Source organism: Capra hircus, chromosome 11, assembly GCF_001704415.2.
Source record: "Capra hircus breed San Clemente chromosome 11, ASM170441v1, whole genome shotgun sequence".
NCBI lineage: Eukaryota > Metazoa > Chordata > Mammalia > Artiodactyla > Bovidae > Capra > Capra hircus.
The window spans coordinates 7,264,810-7,284,427 of record NC_030818.1 but is presented as its reverse complement, the minus strand read 5'-3'; the positions used below and the strand labels follow the sequence as shown (position 1 = coordinate 7,284,427).

Genomic DNA, 19,618 nt, shown 5'->3' with positions numbered 1-19,618 from the left:
CTGTTTATTCAAGGAGTCCATATTTGCAAATTCACTGACTTGCTACAGTTTATTTATAAACACATTACCAGTACTCAGGGTACTGTCTCAGTCATTCTCAGACACTTGCAAAGTGAATAAAAATCTGAATTGTTGGGCATGCAGGTTTCCAAATGAGGCCAAATATGTCAACCCTGTGCCTCTTAGTCTCCGTGCTCATGCTGTTAAAAAAAAAAAAATGTCCTTTTCATCATGTGGAATGTTCTTCACATTTTTATGCTTTTTATTGGTGATCCTGTTGTTTTAAATAGTTCCCAAGTCTAGTTCCGAAGTGCTGTCTAGGGTTCCTAAGTGCAAGAAGTTCCTAAGTTTTTGATTCTACTTTTTTAAAGGATACTTTAGCAGGATATGGAATTCTAGGTTCAGTTACATTTTTTCAGAATTTTGAAGCTACCAATAGTGTCTGCTGGTTTTATTGAAAAATCAGTGGTCAGGTTTTTTCTCTTTTGAAGAAAATAGGTCTCTTTTTTCCCCTCTGAGTATGTTTAAGATTTTCTCTTTGTATTTCTGACTTTCAGCAGTTTTATGAACCTGTATCTACATTTGGTTCTCTCCTTATCTAATCTGCTTGAGGCTGTCAGAATTCATGTCTTCTGTCTGTTTGGGGAGATCCTCAGTAAATATTACTTAAGACATTGTTCCTACCAGTTTCGCTCTCATCTCCTTCTGGAGCTTTTCAGTATATATGAATGTAGCCCATATAGTTCTCACTTTCTTTCTCATCTTTTTTTTTTTTTTCATACTGTTTTTCATTCTGGTCTTTCCTTCTGTCCTATCTTTCAATTAATTCCTTTTCTCTTCAACTTTATCTAGTCTGCTTTGATAGCTGTCAAATGAGATCCTAAATTTAGTTACTTTATCTTCAGCTCAAATACTTCACTCTGGTCTTTTTTGTTTCTATAACCTCCATGACAATGCCCAAAGTGTCAATGCCATTTCCTTTCCTTAAACATGTTTTTCTTTCTATTTTAAAGTCCCTGTCTGACAGTTCAGTGATCTGAATCCCTTTTGTGTCGACTCTTATTTTATATTTTGTTGACTGTTTCTCAGTGTTTTCAGTCACATTTCCTGTCTACTCATATGCTTGGTTATTTTGGATTGAGTATTAGACATATATAAAACAATCATGGGGATACTTTAATGCTCTTCACAATCTTATTTTCTTCCAGAGAACATTTAAACTTGCTTCTCTTGAGCAGCTGAGATAGAGGCAATCTCAGTCTCTGATGATTTAAACAGTCAAGAACTGAGATAATTCTAGGCTGGGCCTCTTTCCCTTGAGGGTTAAGGTATAGGATTTTGAAGTAAAAACCTATAGCTGAGAACATACAAATGGCCCTCCTTCTTGGTAGGTTCTGAATTCTGATTTTATTCTCTAAGACCAATCAGTCTGTCAAAAACCCTGTTTTAGCTTTTTAGACTCTTAAGACACGTTCTCCAAATTCCAGACAGAAAATAGCAATAAACGCCAGTTCTATCCTCTTGAACTTCCCTCTTTTTTGACTTCTAGCCAAGAAATTCCTCACTGTATGGATACTGTCCAGCTTTCCAGCAGATATTTAAAATATATTTTGTCCTTTTCCTCTGGTTTTCTCAGTAGTTTGGTCTGGACTCAGTTCATTATTGCCAGAAATATGATGCCTTACTGCCTCTCTTTTTCGCTTCTATCCTCCTCCAAAGAAAACACTTCAGAAGAGGTGGAATACTGAACATGGCAGTCATTTACCCATGTAAATGATATGTAACTATCCATCAATTTTTGCTACCCACTTCCCTACCCCTAAACCTTTGCCTTTACTCCACTTTAGACTGGCTTCAAGATGAACTGTGAACAGAGCTAAAGCTGAGATTCCCTTCTTCTATGACCACGAAGTCAATGACTCCCTTTTGAGAAGCTGGATAGTTGAATTATTTTGTGCTGCACCCACAAAAAGCACAGTGCCTAAGAAAGATCATAAATGGTAAACCTGGAGTAAACTTCAAGGAGCAAGTATACCCCCATTTTCTACTGGAAGAAACTCAATCTCAGGGAAACAGATGGACCCGCTTAAGGTCACACAGTGAGTTATTTGCAGAGCTGGGACTATAAATCAGTCATTCTGCTCAATCACCACTATTTCCAGTGCCATATAATGCCTTTATTTCTGAGTCATCCTGACCACTACTACTTTTTACTCTGGATTGTGTAAACTACAATAATTTTTATAGGGGACTATCATCCTAGGGAAAATCACAGTTTTTATGGTTGGGTGTGATTTGGAGTTTCTTTCATTTCAACCCTTCCATAGCTAGCATTTTAATTTAGGTGACACTTTGCTGAAACGAGCTTCAAGCTCATCAATGAAAGAAGAAATCATCGTGACCTGAAATTTGTCATGTAGAGGAGGAATGATGCTTCCATGATAAACTCATTGGCTAATTTGCTGACAGTATTTATTATTCTGCTATGGATTTGCTAGAAGTGTTTAAGTCACTTTACATCCTGGATATTCATCTTCTCATTTTTAAAAGTAGGGAGACAGACTAGGTCAATGCATTGCAATACTGGATTCCTTATTATAAATTTCTGTAAGTTTACATATCTTTTTATTAGAATATAATTGCTTTACAATGTTGTGTTAGTTTCTGCTGCACAACATCGTGAATCAGCTCTATGTGTGCATGTATCCCCTCCCTCTTGGACCTCCCTCTCACCCGCCTCATATCCCACTCCTCTAGGTCATCACGGAGCTGAGCTCCCCGTGCTATCCAGCAGCTTCCCGCCAGCTATCTATCCCATGCATATAAGTCAGAGCTACTCTCTCAGTTCATCCCACCCTCTCCTGCCCCCTCTGTAGTCACAAGTCCATTCTCTATGTTGGCATCTCTGTTCCTGCCCTGCAAATAGATTTATCAGTACCATTTTTCTAGATTCCATATATCCAGGCTAATACGTGATATTTGTTTTTCTCTAACTTAACTTCATTCTGTATGACAGGCTCTAGGTTCATACACATCACTTATATATAAAAAACCTATACCTAAGCCTCAACACCAGAGATCCTGATTTTATTGGTCTGGGTGGGGCCCAGGCATGTGTGTTATTTAAATGCTCCTACAGTATTTCCAATGCACAGCCTGTGTTGAGTACCTCTGCACGAGATCGCCACTACATGTTCTTTCCAAGCCTTAAATTATGACTCTGTGAATAATCCATGAGGAAATAGCTATGTAATTACATGCATCTTTATAACTGCAAATCATAACACACCTTAAACTATTCCATTTCAAAATACTTGCTAAAGAGGATTTACTTTCAGAACATACTGAACTGTCCAAAGCAAGTACAATAAATACATAATCATCCTAAACATGACCAGGTACTTTCTGACTGGTCCATTCTACAATAACATGGTGTGACAGGACAAGACATGGCATAATGTAAAATAAAGGACATGCTTCCAGGTTTTCACATTTTAACCAGGAGCTCTTTCTGCTGTGAGGTCTTAAGGACTCATGTTAGGACATAAGTCAAATTTCTTATTATTGCTGGTTTCACAAAACTATAAGTAACCTACTTAGCAATAAGTTGCTTAGATGCTCAGTCGAGTCCGACTCTCTGCAACCTTATGGACTGTAGCCCACTGGGCTTCTATGTCCATGGGATTTTCCAGGCAAGAATACTGGAGTGGTTTGCCATTTCCTCCTCCAGGGGATCTTCCTGACTCAGGGATTGAAGCTGTCTCTCTTGTACTGGCAGGTAGGTTCTTTTACCACTGAGGTACTTGGGAAGCCACACTAACTTCTATTTTCAAAATAGGACTTACTTTAAAGATGCAAAAGAAGGAACAGTGCTTATCATCCCAGTTTCTGCCATCTCAATGGCGTGTTTTATTTCAAGCTTTTTGTATAAAGATACAATGCTTGACTTGGGTTGGTTCTCCCGAATCAAAAGCTTCCGCAGGTACTTGTCATCAAACTTCTTAAACCTGGAAATAACCAAAATCAAAACTTCAATTAATTAACATGACACTGATTAAGAAAAAAAATCTGTTTTTACCAATAAAATAATTTCCATTACTCCCAGGGGAAAAACATAGTAGCAGTGTTTAGTTAGTCTGATCATTGTATTTATTTTTGTAGGTGCATACCTGAATATATAGAGACCACATATTAGTATATTTTTGTTTTAACCACAACAAACTTATACCTAATGGGGCTTCCCAAGTGGCCTTAGTGGTAAAGAACCTGCCAGCCAGTGCAGGAAATGCAGGAGACATCAGCTTGATCCCTGGGTCAGAGAAGATCCCCTGGAAAAGGGAATGCCCTTCTCCAGTATTTTTGCCTGGAGAATTCCATGGACAGAAGAACCTGACGGGCTACAGCCCATGGGTTCACAAAGAGCCAGACATGACTGAGTGACTAACACTTTCACTTTTCACGCCCAAGACTCCCAAATGTGTGTCTCCGGCTCCGACTTCTTTCCCAAACCCCAGAAATGAGTATCCAGACTCCTGCTCAACTTCTCCACTTGGACATCTCAAACTTGGCATGCTCTAATGGATCTTCTCCCAAGTCATCCCCATTTCAGTTAGTGACCACTCCACTTGGTCCAAAACCCTGATGTCATCTCTGATTCTTTGCCTTCTCTCATATTCCACATTATGGCCTGAACTGTGTTCCCCCCAAAATCCATATGTTACAGTCCTGGTCTCCAGGACCTCAGAATGTGACCATATTTGGAGACAGTTGATTAAGTTAAAGTGAGGTCATTAGTGGGCCTGAATCCAATATGACCGGTGTGTGTATTGTAAGAGGAAATTCAGACACAGACATGTTAAAAGAGAAGACGGTGTGAAGAAGCAGGAAAAAGAAGGACATCCACAAGCCAAGAAAGGATGCCTGGAGCAGACCTTTCCCTCTCAGTTCCAAAAGAACCAGTTTCACTGACATCTTGTTCTTGGACCTCCAGCCCCGAGAACTATGAGAAAATAAACTCCTATGTAAGGCACGAACATGTGGCACTTGGTGACAGCAGCTCTGGGAAACGAATACCCTACCTCCACTCTCTCTCAACAACTGCTGTGGGTCCCACCATTACAATACACACAAAAGCTAATCACTCTCCTGCCATTGCCCTGGGCCCAGCAGTGCGTGCTAAGTCGCGATAGTCATGTCCAACTCTGTGCAACCCCATGGACTGCAGCCCCCAGGCTCCTCTGTCCGTGGGATTCTCCAGGCAAGGCCCCCAGGCTCCTCTGTGCATGGGATTCTCCAGGCAAGAATACTGGAGTGGGCTGCCATGCCCTCCTCCAGGGGACCTTCCCAGCCCGGGGATGGAACCCACGTCTCCTCTGTCTCCTGCATTGGCAGGCGGGTTCTTTACCACTAGCGCCACCTGAGCATTACCATGTCTCAATGGGTTATTGCAACAGGCACCAAATTGGTTTTCCTGCTTCTGCCACTGTTTCTATAGCCTGTCCTTGATGCAAACCAGCTGCTGCTCCTAAGTCGCTTCAGCCGTGCCCAACTCTTTGCTACCCCATGGATTGTGGCCCACTAGGCTCTTCTGTCCATGGGGATACTCCAGGCAAGAATACTGGAGTGGGTTGTCATGCCCTTCCCCAGGGGATCTTCCCAAGCTAGAGAGAGAACCAGTGTCTCTTACGTCTCCTGCACTGGCAAACAGGTTCTTTACCACTAATGCCACAGGGATCCCATTAAAGTGAAAATCAAGGACTTCCCTGGTGGCCCAGTGGTTGAGAATCCGCCTGCCAATGCAGGTGATATGGGTTCGATCCCTGGCCAGAAAAGGTCCCACATGCTAAGCCTGCTCACTGCAACTAGTGCTTGGCACTACTGAGCCCAAGCATTGCAACTATGGAAACTGAAGCCCATGCACCTAGATCTCGTGCTCTGCAACAAGACAGGCCACCAGGGCGAGAGGCTCACGCACCAACTGGAGAGCGGCACCCACTCGTTGCAAGTAGAGAAAGCCCACACAGCAATGAAGACCCAGCACAGCCAAAAATAAATAACAAATAAATAAAATTCTCAATAAAAAAGAAGGCAAACCACGCCACTCCTCTGCCTCTCACTGAGTACAAGTACAATGACCTGGAGGCCCTACACCACTTGGAGCTGCCTGCCTCAGGCTGTGATGCTCTGACTCAGGTCCAGCCTCTCTGAGGCCGCCCCTGTCCCAGAAACATGCCAGCCCTGCTCCTACCTCGGGGTCTCTGTACCTACTACTTCTTCATTCAGGAACAGTCTTCCCCAAATACCTGCAGGGCTTGTTCTCAGACCTCCTCTAAGTCTTTTCTTGAAGGTCATTTTCTCACAAGAGCCTTTCCTATCTACCCCACTAGAACTGCACTCCAGAACTTGCTCTTCTTCTTCCCAGACACATTTTCCGGTTTTCCTGTCTTACCAGTGTCCAGGACACTGCCAGGTGCTTTGTAAGCTTAGAGGCAGACCGGTGCCGTTCCTCCCTGAACCCACACCCTGTAACAGATCAGGTTACTTGGTGATGCCCTTCCACCATGGCTGAGGTGACCTGCTCAGTCCTGCCTCCTGCCACTGAGATCAATAATGTCAACCTGCTTTGGTCAATGGGCAGTTAGGAGACACGATGTTGAGAGCAGAGGCTATGAATGGGCTTGCTCACTGGAGCTCACTTCTTATGCTGCCACATGGCACGAGAGGGATGTACACGGAGTGAGTCCTTGGTCCCATGACAAAGGTGAATGTCCCATGGAGCAGAGTTAAGTGACCCCACTTACATCAGAGAAGGGCAGCCAGGATCAGCTGATGACCCACTGATGCTCTGAAGCTGGAGCAAGACCTGGCCAGATGAGCTGACTCTCTGCCTCCTAACTTAAGTACTTTATTTCCTTTTTCTGATGCAAAAAGTCAATGTATTTCATTTTATTTTTTCCTATCAAAAATAATACATTTTCTTAAGCAGCATCATAGATTCTGAAGACATTTGTGCAGCATGTTCACGTGATGATAGAAGATGAATGCCTTCTGCATATGTCACCCTGAATTTGGTTCTTTGTGAAATATTGATTACTTTTTCCCCTTTGCTTTTGAGGGATTTTTTTATTCTTTATTTTTAATTGGCATATAATTGCTTCACAATGCTGTGTTAGTTTCTGCTATACAACAACGTGAATCAGCTATAACAAGTGACTGCTCCTGTAAGCAGTCGAATATTGAGTTGGTTTGTGTATAACTATTATGCCAATATTCAAGTCAATCAGGACGCTGCTGCTGCTGCTGCTGCTGCTGCTAAGTCACTTCAGGGAGTGGGTTGCCATTTCCTTCTCCAGTGCATGAAAGTGAAAAGTGAAAGGGAAGTCGCTCAGTCGTGTCCGACTCTTTGTGACCCCATGGACCGCAGCCTACCAGGCTCCCCTGTCCATGAGATTTTCCAGGCAAGAGTACTGGAGTGGGGTGCCATCGCCTTCTCCGAATCAGGATGAACTAAATATTTTATGAGAAAAAAATCAGTGTGTTACAGTGATCACTATAAGTCCAAGGTGTTTATAGGCACACCTGTGCTATGAAAGTGAACAATGTTAAGCTACATTCATGATACTAGTCCTTTGTTCCAAATACGGGAGAGCTAAAAACAACTGCAGAAAGCTATCTTGAAAGAGTTTTGCTATTGACTGGTCTCCACACAAACACCGGGCCTATTTTTGTCTAAGTTTATTTTGAATTTCACGCGAAGCTCACTGAACTAGGACACCAGGCAGCAACACAACACCTTTTCAAACTTGTATTAATATTATTGCTCTTGTTGTTTTAGTTTTCTTTCTTTCTTTCTTTCTTTTTTGTTTTGCCCAGCTGTGTCCGACTCTTTGCAACCTCATGGACTGCAGCCCTCCAGCCTCCTCTGTCCATAGAATTCTCCAGGCAAGAATCCCAGAGTGGATTGCCAGTTTCTACTCCAGGGGATCTTCCTGACCCAGGGATCAATTCCACACCTCCTGCACTGGCGGGTGGACTGTTTACCACTGTGCCACCCGGGAAGCCCAACTAGAGATTCACAAAAATAATAAACATTAAAGACAGTCACATCTGACCTATGCAGTGCAGGATTTATACCCTTTATTTGCTCTATCTCCATACTTTTCATTTCTCCACCAAGCTACACATAGGTGGCTTTTTTACTATCATCAGACAACTTTTGCCAAACATGAGAAAATCCTTACTGCATGACCCTTTCATTTCATTTTCAAAGGGTCAAATGGCTCAAGGACCGTCTGGAAGGACCGTTAGAAATCCACAGTAAAAGGATTTCAGAGGGAAGAGCAGGATACCCAGCACACCTGCAACAGTCGCTTGTTTTTTATGCCATTTTTGTAACATCTACGATTATGTACAGACGAGAAATGAGATCTGAGGACTCACTTCAAGAATGGCCTGTGTCAGCATCAAATCCCTTCACACGAACTTCTCTACTCTACCTGTAGTGCACAGTGTGCCTGACAACCCAGAAAATTATTTGTATTTACCTGGAAAACTTCATGCATGCAAATATGTAAGGCTTCATACATTTCTTCACTGAAGTATGTACACCGCGGAGAAAGTGTCAAGTACGCCGCAATATTACCTTCCAGACACGAATCAAAGGTGGCTCCACCATGTTTTGTATTTATGGTCCAATTAGCCCAGAGCTTACAGATGTCTGCCCAGAACAGACTCATATATAGAGATGAGGTGTCTCTGCCTAGAAGGCAGGATGAAGCTAGACTTTCTCTAGTCCTTCACCTTCTGGACCAAATCACATGATCACAGGGCTCACCTCTTCCATCACCTACCACTGCCCCAGGGGCAACCAACCTCATTCCTACACCATATCTATGCTTCCTTCTGTTTGGACGTCAGAGGAGTGGGATAAATCTTTAGTTCAGTCTCCCCTTGGGAAAAGGACAAACTGCTCTGGATTCCCATGCTCACTTATCACTTCAGAAAAGGACTGATACGATGCAAGAGAAAGAAAAGTGGTCGGGTTGAAAGGGATGCTGAAAATGGATAAAGGCATGGGGCTTCCCTGGAGGCTCAGAAAGTACAGAATCCATCTGCAATGCAGGAGACCTGGGTTCAATCCCTAAGTCAGGAAGATCCCTTGGAGAAAGAAATGGCTCCCCACTCCAGTGTTCCTGGCTGGAGAATTCCACGGACAGTGGAGCCTGGCGGGCTACAGTCAGTGAGGTTGCAAAGAGTCGGACACGACTGAATGACTCACTTTCATGCAAACAACAAAGAACAAGAGGCATAACAGCCTGTATCATGGGCTTGGCATAGACATCCAGAGACCTAAAGCGGGATGATGTAGGGAGTTACAGCAGGGTTTTCTGCTCTGCCTCCTGCCTCCAAAAAAGTGAATACCACCAAGACAATTGGCCTTTTGTTTCATGTTTTTACAGCAGAGATTTTAATTCACTTTATTTTATTACTAAGTGCTCCCATCTCACTAATCACGTACTCTGTTCATACAAACAAAATATTTTTCCTTTAGTTACGAAGGAAGGCTATGTCCAGGAGCCTCTGTACATTAGCAAACAACATGGTCAGGCTTGTGACGGTTGTGCCAGCACTTATAGTCTCTATAACTCCTTACTTAATGATGTCACGCACACACACCCCTGTTTGCTGTGTGACTGTTTACTTGCCTTTACTATATTGCAAAATTTTAAAGGCCCAAGTCTATGGCTTCTACTTCTCTTGTAGTCCACTGTCATGTCAGAACATGTGAGCAAACAGTAAGCACTCAAAAATGTACTTAGGTTAAATTATGTAAATTGGTACATTGGTGAACTTCATGTAAATTTGCAAGGGGGTGGAAATCTGCTTAAAAGTTAGGAAAGAAAAGACAAGAGGTTGAACAGGGATCCACCAACTATATCTTGGGACCTGTCTGTCTCTCTTCAAGGACCAGCCGAAACACCCTCCTTCAAAAGTCTTTCCCAGACAGTGATGTGCCAGCAAATTTAACACATGTATGATTTGTAGCATTTGTCAGTTCCCTGGTTCACCGCCCCCATAGCTGAGTCAAGTCACCAACGTGGATGGCAATGACTTAGATACACACAGTCAGCTCCCACCAGCCCATGGGAGCTGCTCCTGTACCACACGGGTCCTAACCCTGCTAATAGAATTAATCCTTCTTTCTTGATCCCGCAAGTCTGTGTTTCAGTATATGTTAAAGTGTGCACCTAATTCTGCTTGGTAGTGTACCACTTGCATTTCAGCCATAAGATCCTTGAGAAAGGTTCTGACTATTATCATACATGCATACACACTGTGTGGATCACAACAAACTGTGGAAAATTCTGAAAGAGATGGGAATACCTGCCTCTTGAGAAACCTGTATGCAGGTCAGGAAGCAACAGTTAGAACTAAACATGGAACAACAGACTGGTTCCAAATAGTAAAGGAGTACGTCAAGGCTGTATATTGTCACCCAGCTTATTTAACTTCTATGCAGAGTACATCATGAGAAATGCTGGGCTGGAAGAAGCACAAGCTGGAATCAAGATTGCCGGGAGAAATATCAATAACCTCAGATATGCAGATGACTCCACCCTTATGGCAGAAAGTGAAGAGGAACTAAAAAGCCTCTTGATGAAAGTGAAAGAGGAGAGTGAAAAAGTTGGCTTAAAGCTCAACATTCAGAAAACGAAGATCATGGCATCCAGTCCCATCACTTCATGGGAAATAGATGGGGAAACAGTGGAAACAGTGTCAGACTTTATTTTGGGGGCTCCAAAATCACTGCAGATGTTGATTGCAGCCATGAAATTAAAAGACGCTTACTCCTTGAAAGGAAAGTTGTGACCAACCTAGAGGGCGTATTCAAAAGCAGAGACATTACTTTGCCGACTAAGGTCCATCTAGTCAAGGCTATGGTTTCTCCAGTAGTCATGTATGGATGTGAGAGTTGGACTGTGAAGAAAGCTGAGCACCAAAGAATTGATACTTTTGAACTGTGGTGTTGGAGAAGACTCTTGAGAGTTCCTTGGACCACAAGGAGATCCAATCAGTCCATTCTAAATGAGATCCGTCCTGGGTGTTCTTTGGAAGGACTGATGTTAAAGTGAAACTCCAGTACTCTGGCCACCTCATGCAAAGAGTTGACTCATTGGAAAAGACTCTGATGCTGGGAGGGATTGGGGGCAGGAGGAGAAAGGGACAACAGAGGATGAGATGGCTGGATGGTATCACCGACTCGATGGATGTGAATTTAAGTGAACTCTGGGAGTTGGTGATGGACAGGGAGGCCTGGCATGCTGCAATTCATGGGGCCACAAAGAGTCAGACATGACTGAGCGACTGAACTGAACTGAACTGTACACACATATATGTGTGTGTGTGTGTATATATATATATATATGTACATATAAATTATGTACTAGCTTAGACAGTAAAGAATCTGCCTGCAATGCAGGAGATCTGGGTTTGGTCCTAGGTTGGGAAGATCCCCTGGAGAAGGAAACGGCAACCCACTCCAGTATTCTTGCCTGGAAAATCCATGACAGGCTACAGTCATGGGGTCACAAGAGTCGGACACAACTTAGCAACTAAACCACCACGTAAATTATATATACATAGAAAGAAATACACATTTATGTGTGTGCGTGCATGTTTAGTCATGTCCAATTCTTTGCGATTCCATGGACTATAGCCCACCAGGCTTCTTTGTCCATGGAATTCTTCAGGCAAAAATACTGGAGTGGGTTGCCATTTCTTCCTCCAGGGGATCTTCTCATCCCAGGGATCAAACCCATTGGCATGCAGATTCTTTACTACTGTGCCACCTGGGAAGCCCACACATCTATGTAAATGCACATAATTTTTCAGAGAAGTGTAACTTTAAAAATATTTGCTATTTTTGCAAGTCTATGTATCTCCTGAGGTGCTCTGGAGCTCTGCATTTGACAAAGCCCCTCAACATGTGTGGGAGAACAGACAGTAATGAAACCCCCAGTTTTAAACCAAACAGACTGCATTCCTCGGCCTCCCCCACAGTAAGAAATGCCTATATAATTAGTCCTGGTCATGCAAGGCCAAGCCATGTGATTCAACTGGAAGAACTGAGTGAGGCCTCTGATAACTCTGATTAGGAGGAAGCTAGTACATATTCTTTGTCTCTTTGTTGACTTTCTTCCTGGAATCTGCACATAAGAGCCAGTGCCACAGCAGCCATTTTTGGTCTGAAAGGCAACCTTGGAAATGGAGGTTCTTGGTGGAGGAAGGGTCCTGGGACCGTGAGGAGTCTGTGGAGCATAATTCACCTGTTAACGGTACACTGCCTACCTGATACTTACATAAGAGAGAAATAAGCTTCTACCTTGTTAAAGCTACTATTGTTCTAAGCTTCTATGAGAGCCAAACTTTATCTTAAAGGACAGACTATGGCACAATAGCAAAGATCTGAAAAATAACACAAGTCAATGTGACCTGCTCCCAGACTGATCCAGAGCCACTTAAAGCCTTCTTACTTGTCTCTCCAAAAGTTGTGACCCCAATGACCACAAACATCTTCAATCCCGGTCTTCACGTGATCAAAAAACTAAAACAGAAAAAGCCAGCTGGTTGATTAATTTTTACCTGAAATCAGTCATTTCTGTTTCTATTTACAGAAATTATTAATTCCTACTTACAGAAATGATAGTGATTATTTCTGCGTGTAGAAATTATAACTATAGAAATTTATAGAATTCTAATAGAAATACTACTACTATTTCTATCATGCCTAAACTTCAAAGATGCTGATACTTTTTGGTTTTGGTTTGCTTGAGTTTTAACTGAAAACAAATAAGACAACAATTCGTCTTCAAACAAATTCATGAGATGTTTGTCATATCGATAATTAGAATTCATATTTTTAACACAATAGTTTGTACTTTTGGAAACTATGAAATATGGTCACAATTTTCCAGTAGAAACATTTCAGGCTGAAGTAAGGGCTAAAAGGGGATTCCTTGTCCCTGTATTCCTGCAGCTGTACACATGGGGGGCTATGTTCATTATACCCTCAATTCACCTCTTCCTCAGCCCACCCCCCACACCCCATCACCCTCTGCCAGTTACCTCTTCTTCAGGAAGTGAGACCATGGTGTCAAGCTGTCTGACTTAATCCCATAATTTTCCCTTTAACCATTCAAATTGATCTGCTATATTAACACCTACCCGACAATGGATTTCCTCACTGACAGCTTGCTGTTTCTTATTGGACCTCTTAACATCAAGGAACTCCACCAGTGGTCGGATAGTTATTCCCTGCACAAAAGAAGGGGGGAGGAAAACCTTATAAAATTCAAGAATAATTTGTAAGCTCCTAATACTTGATAACCAACAAAAGATACCCTGCCCCCAAGACTTAACGGAGCATAAGTAACATTTTGTTAATTTCTCCTTCCTCTTTAAAAGCTGGCATATTTTCAGAGGGCCATGTCCCAAAAGCTGCTACTACAAACAAAATGTGGACAGAACGCAAGAAACTGAAAATGTGATACTCTGTCAGTCTAAGAAAAGGAAAATCCTAAGAAATAATAAAGGCTCATCCAGTTGAGAGGAATCGTCTACTTGTCTTATTCACAGAAAACATTTCAATGATCCATTCATTAATCTGCTAAACAATCTGAATTGAGCTTTTACGGGGTCCGTGTCAGAGAGATGGACAGTTAAGAACCTCAGCTTGAGGACGTCATAGTCTTGTGAGGAGAACGGTACACACGAAACAGTTAACAAAGTAGAAGCAGGAAGAGAGGGATTCACAGAGAGCAGGTCAAGGGAGGCTCTGTAGAAAGGTGACCCTGGGTCTGAACTTACAAGATGTTGTGCTGCTGTGCTGACTTGTGTCTGACTCTGTGACTCCACGGACCACAGCCCGCCAGGCTCCCCTGCCCATGGGGATCCTCCAGGCAAGAATACTGGAGTGGGTTGCCATTGCCTCCTCCCGGGGATATTCCTGACCCAGGAATCAAACCTGTGTCTCCTGCATTGGCAGGTAGATTCTTTACCACTGAGCCACCTGGGAAGCCCCTTATGTACATAATACTATTTAAATACTAAATATATATATATATATATAATTATATGCTCTCTGCATATGCATGAAATATATAATCCTACTTGTGAAATGCACAAAACCTTTACAAAGAGAGAACTATAAATGTAATTAAAGGGTACTGAAAATATTTGAGTTTTAAAAAGACACAATTCCTAGATAGCATTATGTAACACCATCATGATAACAATTTTATCTCAATGTATATGCAATACAATTCCAGTCACATGTTCCAAAGGATTTTAAACAGAACTTGAATATTTGGAAGTCAAGAAAATGTTCAAAATTAACCTGGAAGAGTAAATATAACCAGAAAAATTTAGACAAAAGAGAATGGTGGTGAACTTATAGCTACCAAAATAAACTCTCAGCTAATATGTTTAAAATTATGTGATATGGATACTAAAATAGGGCAGGGTAAGGATGGGGTGAGAATGTGGGGGTCAAGGAGGATCCCCAAGTTACTCGCCTGGTGGGCAGATGGCTGCTACCACTTGGCATGAAGATTTCATGGGGTCACTGGACTTGGGGCAGGGGTGAATATGTTAAGGGATGCTCCCTGACACGAATTTGATTGCTATTTCATCTCTCTGTGCATCTTTAAGTCTTTCCTTGGTGGCTCAGACAGTAAACAATCTGCCTGCAATGCTGGAGACCCAGGTTCAATCCCTGGGTCGAAGATCCCCTGGAGAAGGGAATGGTTACCCACTCCAGTATTATTGCCTAGGAAATCCCATGGATGGAGGAGCCTGGCGGGCTACAGACCACAGGGTTGCCCAGAATGGGACATGACTTTGCGACTAACACTTTCACTTGATAATATAAACTGTGAGACACAGATATTTTAAAGGAGGTTGTTAATTTTGTTCTATCAATCCAGCTTCAAGCATTTTTCATCTTTAATTTTCTAAAGCATGAATGATTTTAAGCAAATCTGGAATAAGACACACCTTGTGTTCTACCTGTATTTCCATCTGCCACTTTGAAATAACATAGGTGGTAATAACCATTTTTCAATCAACACATAATCTGCCATTTTTAACTTATGTGATTGAAAATAGGTATTAGCACATGGTTTGCAGTGATGGGTGATTTCATGAGTTTCAGATTCCATGAAGCCTCAAGGTTAATAATAGCTCTAGGGGAAAAAATCAACAAAGTCCATGCTATTTATAAAATGATATAGTGTGTTCTCAGTATGCAAAGTGCTGTTTCATATGCTTTTACCTACCAGTATCCATTCAGTTAATAATACGGCAGTGTCTTATATTTATAACAATAAAGTATTGATGAGATGCAATGGAACATTGACACTGTCCTTTTTTTCACTCCCTCACTTTATTTTTTATTTTATATTGGAGTACAGCTGATTGTTGTTGTTGTTTTTCACTCACTAAGTCATGGCCAATTCATTTGGATTCCATGGACTGCAGCACACCAAGCCTAGTGTGCTTCTCTGTCCTTCACTATCGCCCAAAGTTTGCTCAGACTCATGTCCATTGAGTCAGTGATGCCATCCAACCTCTGTGGGCCCCTTCTCCTCTTGCCGTCAGTCTTTCCCAGCATCGAGGTCTTTTCCAATGAGCTGGTTCTTCACATCAGGTGGCCAAAGTATTAGAGCTTCAAGCTTCAGCATCAGTCCCTCCAATGAATATTCAAGGTTGATTTCCTTTAGGATGGGCTGATTTGATCTTGCAGTTCAAAGTGAAAATGAAAGTTACTCAGTCACGTCTGACTCTTTGCGACCCATGGACTGTCGTTGATGGAATTCTCCAGGCCAGAATACTGGAGTAGGTAGCCTTTTCCTTCTCCAGGGGATCTTCCCAACCCAGTGATCCAAACCCAGGTCTGACGGGCTACAGGAGCCTGGCAGGCTACAGTCCATAAGGTCACAGAGAGTCGCACACACCTGAATCAACTTCGCAGGCACTTAGCACACATATTCTAGTATTACATACAGTCTTTCTCTAGTTTTCACTAGTCTTCTGTAGGTGTTTATGTTTTCTTTTTTAATTACCAAATGAGTTAATTATCAAATGGGATGAATTTGTGTATGTTCATTTTATGTCTAGCCATGTGGGTTAAAAAAAATAAAGAAATCCCTTAGTTTTCCAACAAACCACTGAAAGACATATTTACAAAGCACAAGTTAAATTTTCATACTTTCATGCAGCTTTGGTGCAATAAACACAATACCCTAGAGCCAGGCCTGGCAGAGAGGGGTTATGCAGTGGCCCCAGGGAACATATCAGTGCAGTGAGGTTTATTTTCCCCCTGGGCTTCCCAGAAGGCTCTAGTGGTAAAGAAACCACCTGCCAAAGCAGGAGACAAAGGAGACAGGATTTTGATCCCTGGGTGGGGAGATCCCCAGAGGAGGAAATAGCCCACTCCAGGGTTCTTGCCTGGAGAATCCTATGGACAGAGGAGGCTGGTGGACTACAGTCCATGGGGTCACAAAGAGTCAGACATGACTGAAGTGACTTAGCATGCACGCACGTGCCATCTCTGCTTTCTGCCCACCCTCAAACCTTCACTCTTCTCCTCCCAGCAAAGTGGGAAAGAAAAAGGAACTGCTGTCTGATTAAATAAGGTGCATTCTTTGGGTTTGTTCTTTGGGAAGAATTTTCTTTTGTTTTCTTTGGAATTAAATTTTATAAAAAAAAGGGAGGGTGCTGTGGCAGGGGTGAGTGGGTATGGCTTTATATTTCTTTGCTGATTTAGCAGAAAACTTCCAGAACAACTTGAAGAAACTGTTTTCATTCATTAAAAAATATTACTGTCATGCTATCCTGTATAAGGCTTTCTCACATTCCAAGTTTGATCAGAGATTCATAAATACAGTTGTACATACAGTGTTTATTTTAGAATAATAAATAAATCCTACTTACCCCATTTTAGGATAAGGTAAGTAGGGTGACAACCATAAAAGTATTCAAGGAGGAGCCTGTGAACTTGCAAATCCAGGTACCTCACAGTTCCAGACAATGACTTAACAGCCGGTTATGAAACCAGTCTACTATGGAGGCAAAAGGAGACTCCATTCTTGCAATTCCTGTCAACCATGCTCCTTGATGGACTTCTCGTTAATAACTGAATGAATCTGCAGAATTGTGACAATCTGCTCTATAATTATAAGGACTAACCGAATAATAATTATTGGACTCTAAAATACATTGAAAATAGTTGAGTTTTCCTTTTTTTAAATATCATTTTACTTAATGTTATGATGAAGACAGGGAAAATCCCCAGGTTGAACACTGGCATCAGATATTGTGTTTACATACATATTTCCTCTGTATTGCCTGGGAGGGAAGTTCCATGATTCAGATCTTACAGCAAAGCAGAGGCTCAGGGAGGCTGTTAGAACACCGACCCAGAACAGCTTTACTCCAAAACCTGCACTTTCCACTACTGGGCTCTAGCTCTTCTCAATCTGGATATCATTTGAAAACCAGAGAGACAGCTTATATTGTCTATATCATTACCAACCTCATTTAAATGAAATTGAATATACACATACGAGCAATCAGAATTGTTTACTCATTCAGTGTTCTGGGTCAGATGGTCAAGAGTCTGCTTGCAATTTGGGTTCAATCTCTGGGTCAGGAAGATCCTCTGGAGAAGGGAAAGGCAACCCACTCCAGTATTCTTGCCTGGAGAATCTCAGGGACAGAGGAGCCTGGCAGTCCATGGGGTCTCAAAGAGTCAGACACGGCTGAGCACAGCACAGCACAGTTGATTTACAATGTTGTGCTATTTTGGGGTATACAGCAAAGTGTTCCCATTATACATTTACATATATCTATTCTTTTTCAGATTCTTTTCCCATATAGGTTATTACAGAGTGCTGAGTTCCTGTGTTGAATAATTCCTTATTGCTTATCTTATTTTATATACGTAGTAGTGTTTATATGTTAATTCTAAACTCCCAATTTATCGCTCCCACAATGAACTTATTTACAGACACACTGCTCTTTTTTAACTTGACACATTAAAAACTTTCTTAATCAATGTTGACTACTGATATACATGGTGTTCATTCAAAGTGGATGCGCAGTCTTCTAACATGGGGAATCAAAACCTCATTTGTATCTTTTGGTTGAGCTACAATTCCAAAAAATCCAAAATACCAACAGTGTAGTAATAATACCTTATATTAACCACCTATGCACACACATTCAATGAGTCAATAGTATAAATTTATCATAACATTTTTCTTTTTCCTATTGATGTCTGTTCTGATTGTAGAAGGGCAATTCTCCATCTGTCCAACCTATTCAATAGTATCTAAAATCTGAGCTTGCAATCTGGGTGTCCTCTCTCGGATTACATCTTTTTATTCAGCCTTTTTAATTTCATTTTACAAAGCCTCACCCATGGTGTTGGGGCAGGGGGCTGTTATTACACTGTGGATATTTGTGTAGATAATAAGAGCTGATAGATTCATCTCCAAACGACCCGGCTGCTACTTGCTCTAGACTGACACGGTTCTATTTTTATATTTGACACTCAGACATGACACCTTGAGCTCTGAGAGTGTGGAGAGGAGTCCGGAGCATTGACTCAGCCTGGCCAGGGCTTCCAGTGGGGCGTAAGAACAGAGCAGCAGGCTTGGGAAGAGGAGGAGAGTGACACGCTTGGTCTGACTTGTCCCCGTAACCACTCTGCCCTAAGCTGCTGTTGCAACATTAAAACGCTCAAGGCAAAATGGGTTCACTTTCTTTTTCAAATTCTTTTCCTGCGTGGGCTGTTCTGTAATATTAAGCATCGTTTAGAAGGGAAGAGTTACATGCATAATGGAATCACTTTGCTGCACACCTGAAAACACACTGTTTAGCACAACACTGTTGCTCAACTATACTCTGATATAAAACAAAGAGTTACACACATGGATTTAATATATATTACCATATTTAAAGCAGACAGCCGGTGGGAATTTGCTGTATGATGCAGGGAGCTCGAACCAGAGCTCTCTGACAGCCTAGAGGGTGGGATGGGGTGGGAGGTGGGAGGGAGGCTCAAGAGGGAGGGGACATACGTATACCTATAGCTGGTTCATGTTGATATATAGCAGAAAACAATGCAATATTGTAAAGCAATCACCCTCCAATTAAAAATAATTTTTTTAATGGATTCATTTCACAGCATCATCTCCCCACTACTCTGAGAGCAGCTACTTGGGTGCTTGTGCCAAGGTTCCTGTAAACACAGTGTGAGAAGATGGAGACAGGGTCTCTGCTTCTCTCCACCCAGAGGCTCCATGCTGTCTCCCTGCATTTACGACGGGAGCTCTAACCAAACGCAGATGTCTGAACCCAATCAGTATGTTAATCAAATGAACTATACCTAACCATAACCTGGTAAAGACTATCTTCTCTTGGGGGTCAGCAGAACCCCAAGGTTCTGAGCCTGTCTCTGGAGACAGGGTCCCCGGCCACCGCCAGCTTCCATCACTCACCAACCTGTGCCCTGATCAGCTCGCTCTCCCTCTGTGGGCCTCAGCTTCCTCAGCTG

General features: G+C 42.2%; 1 protein-coding gene across 1 annotated transcript in view; it reads right to left on the bottom strand.

The window, feature by feature from the left end:
- Positions 1-19,618, bottom strand: part of SLC9A2 (solute carrier family 9 member A2) — an 88,999-nt gene that overhangs the window by 10,687 nt on the left and 58,694 nt on the right. Inside the window, exons 6-8 of the mRNA XM_018054964.1 lie at positions 13,225-13,314; positions 12,534-12,604; positions 3,846-4,007 (exon numbers count right to left, since the gene is read on the bottom strand). Of these exons, the coding sequence (XP_017910453.1) occupies positions 3,846-4,007; positions 12,534-12,604; positions 13,225-13,314 (323 nt within the window). The remainder of the gene's footprint in view (positions 1-3,845; positions 4,008-12,533; positions 12,605-13,224; positions 13,315-19,618) is intronic.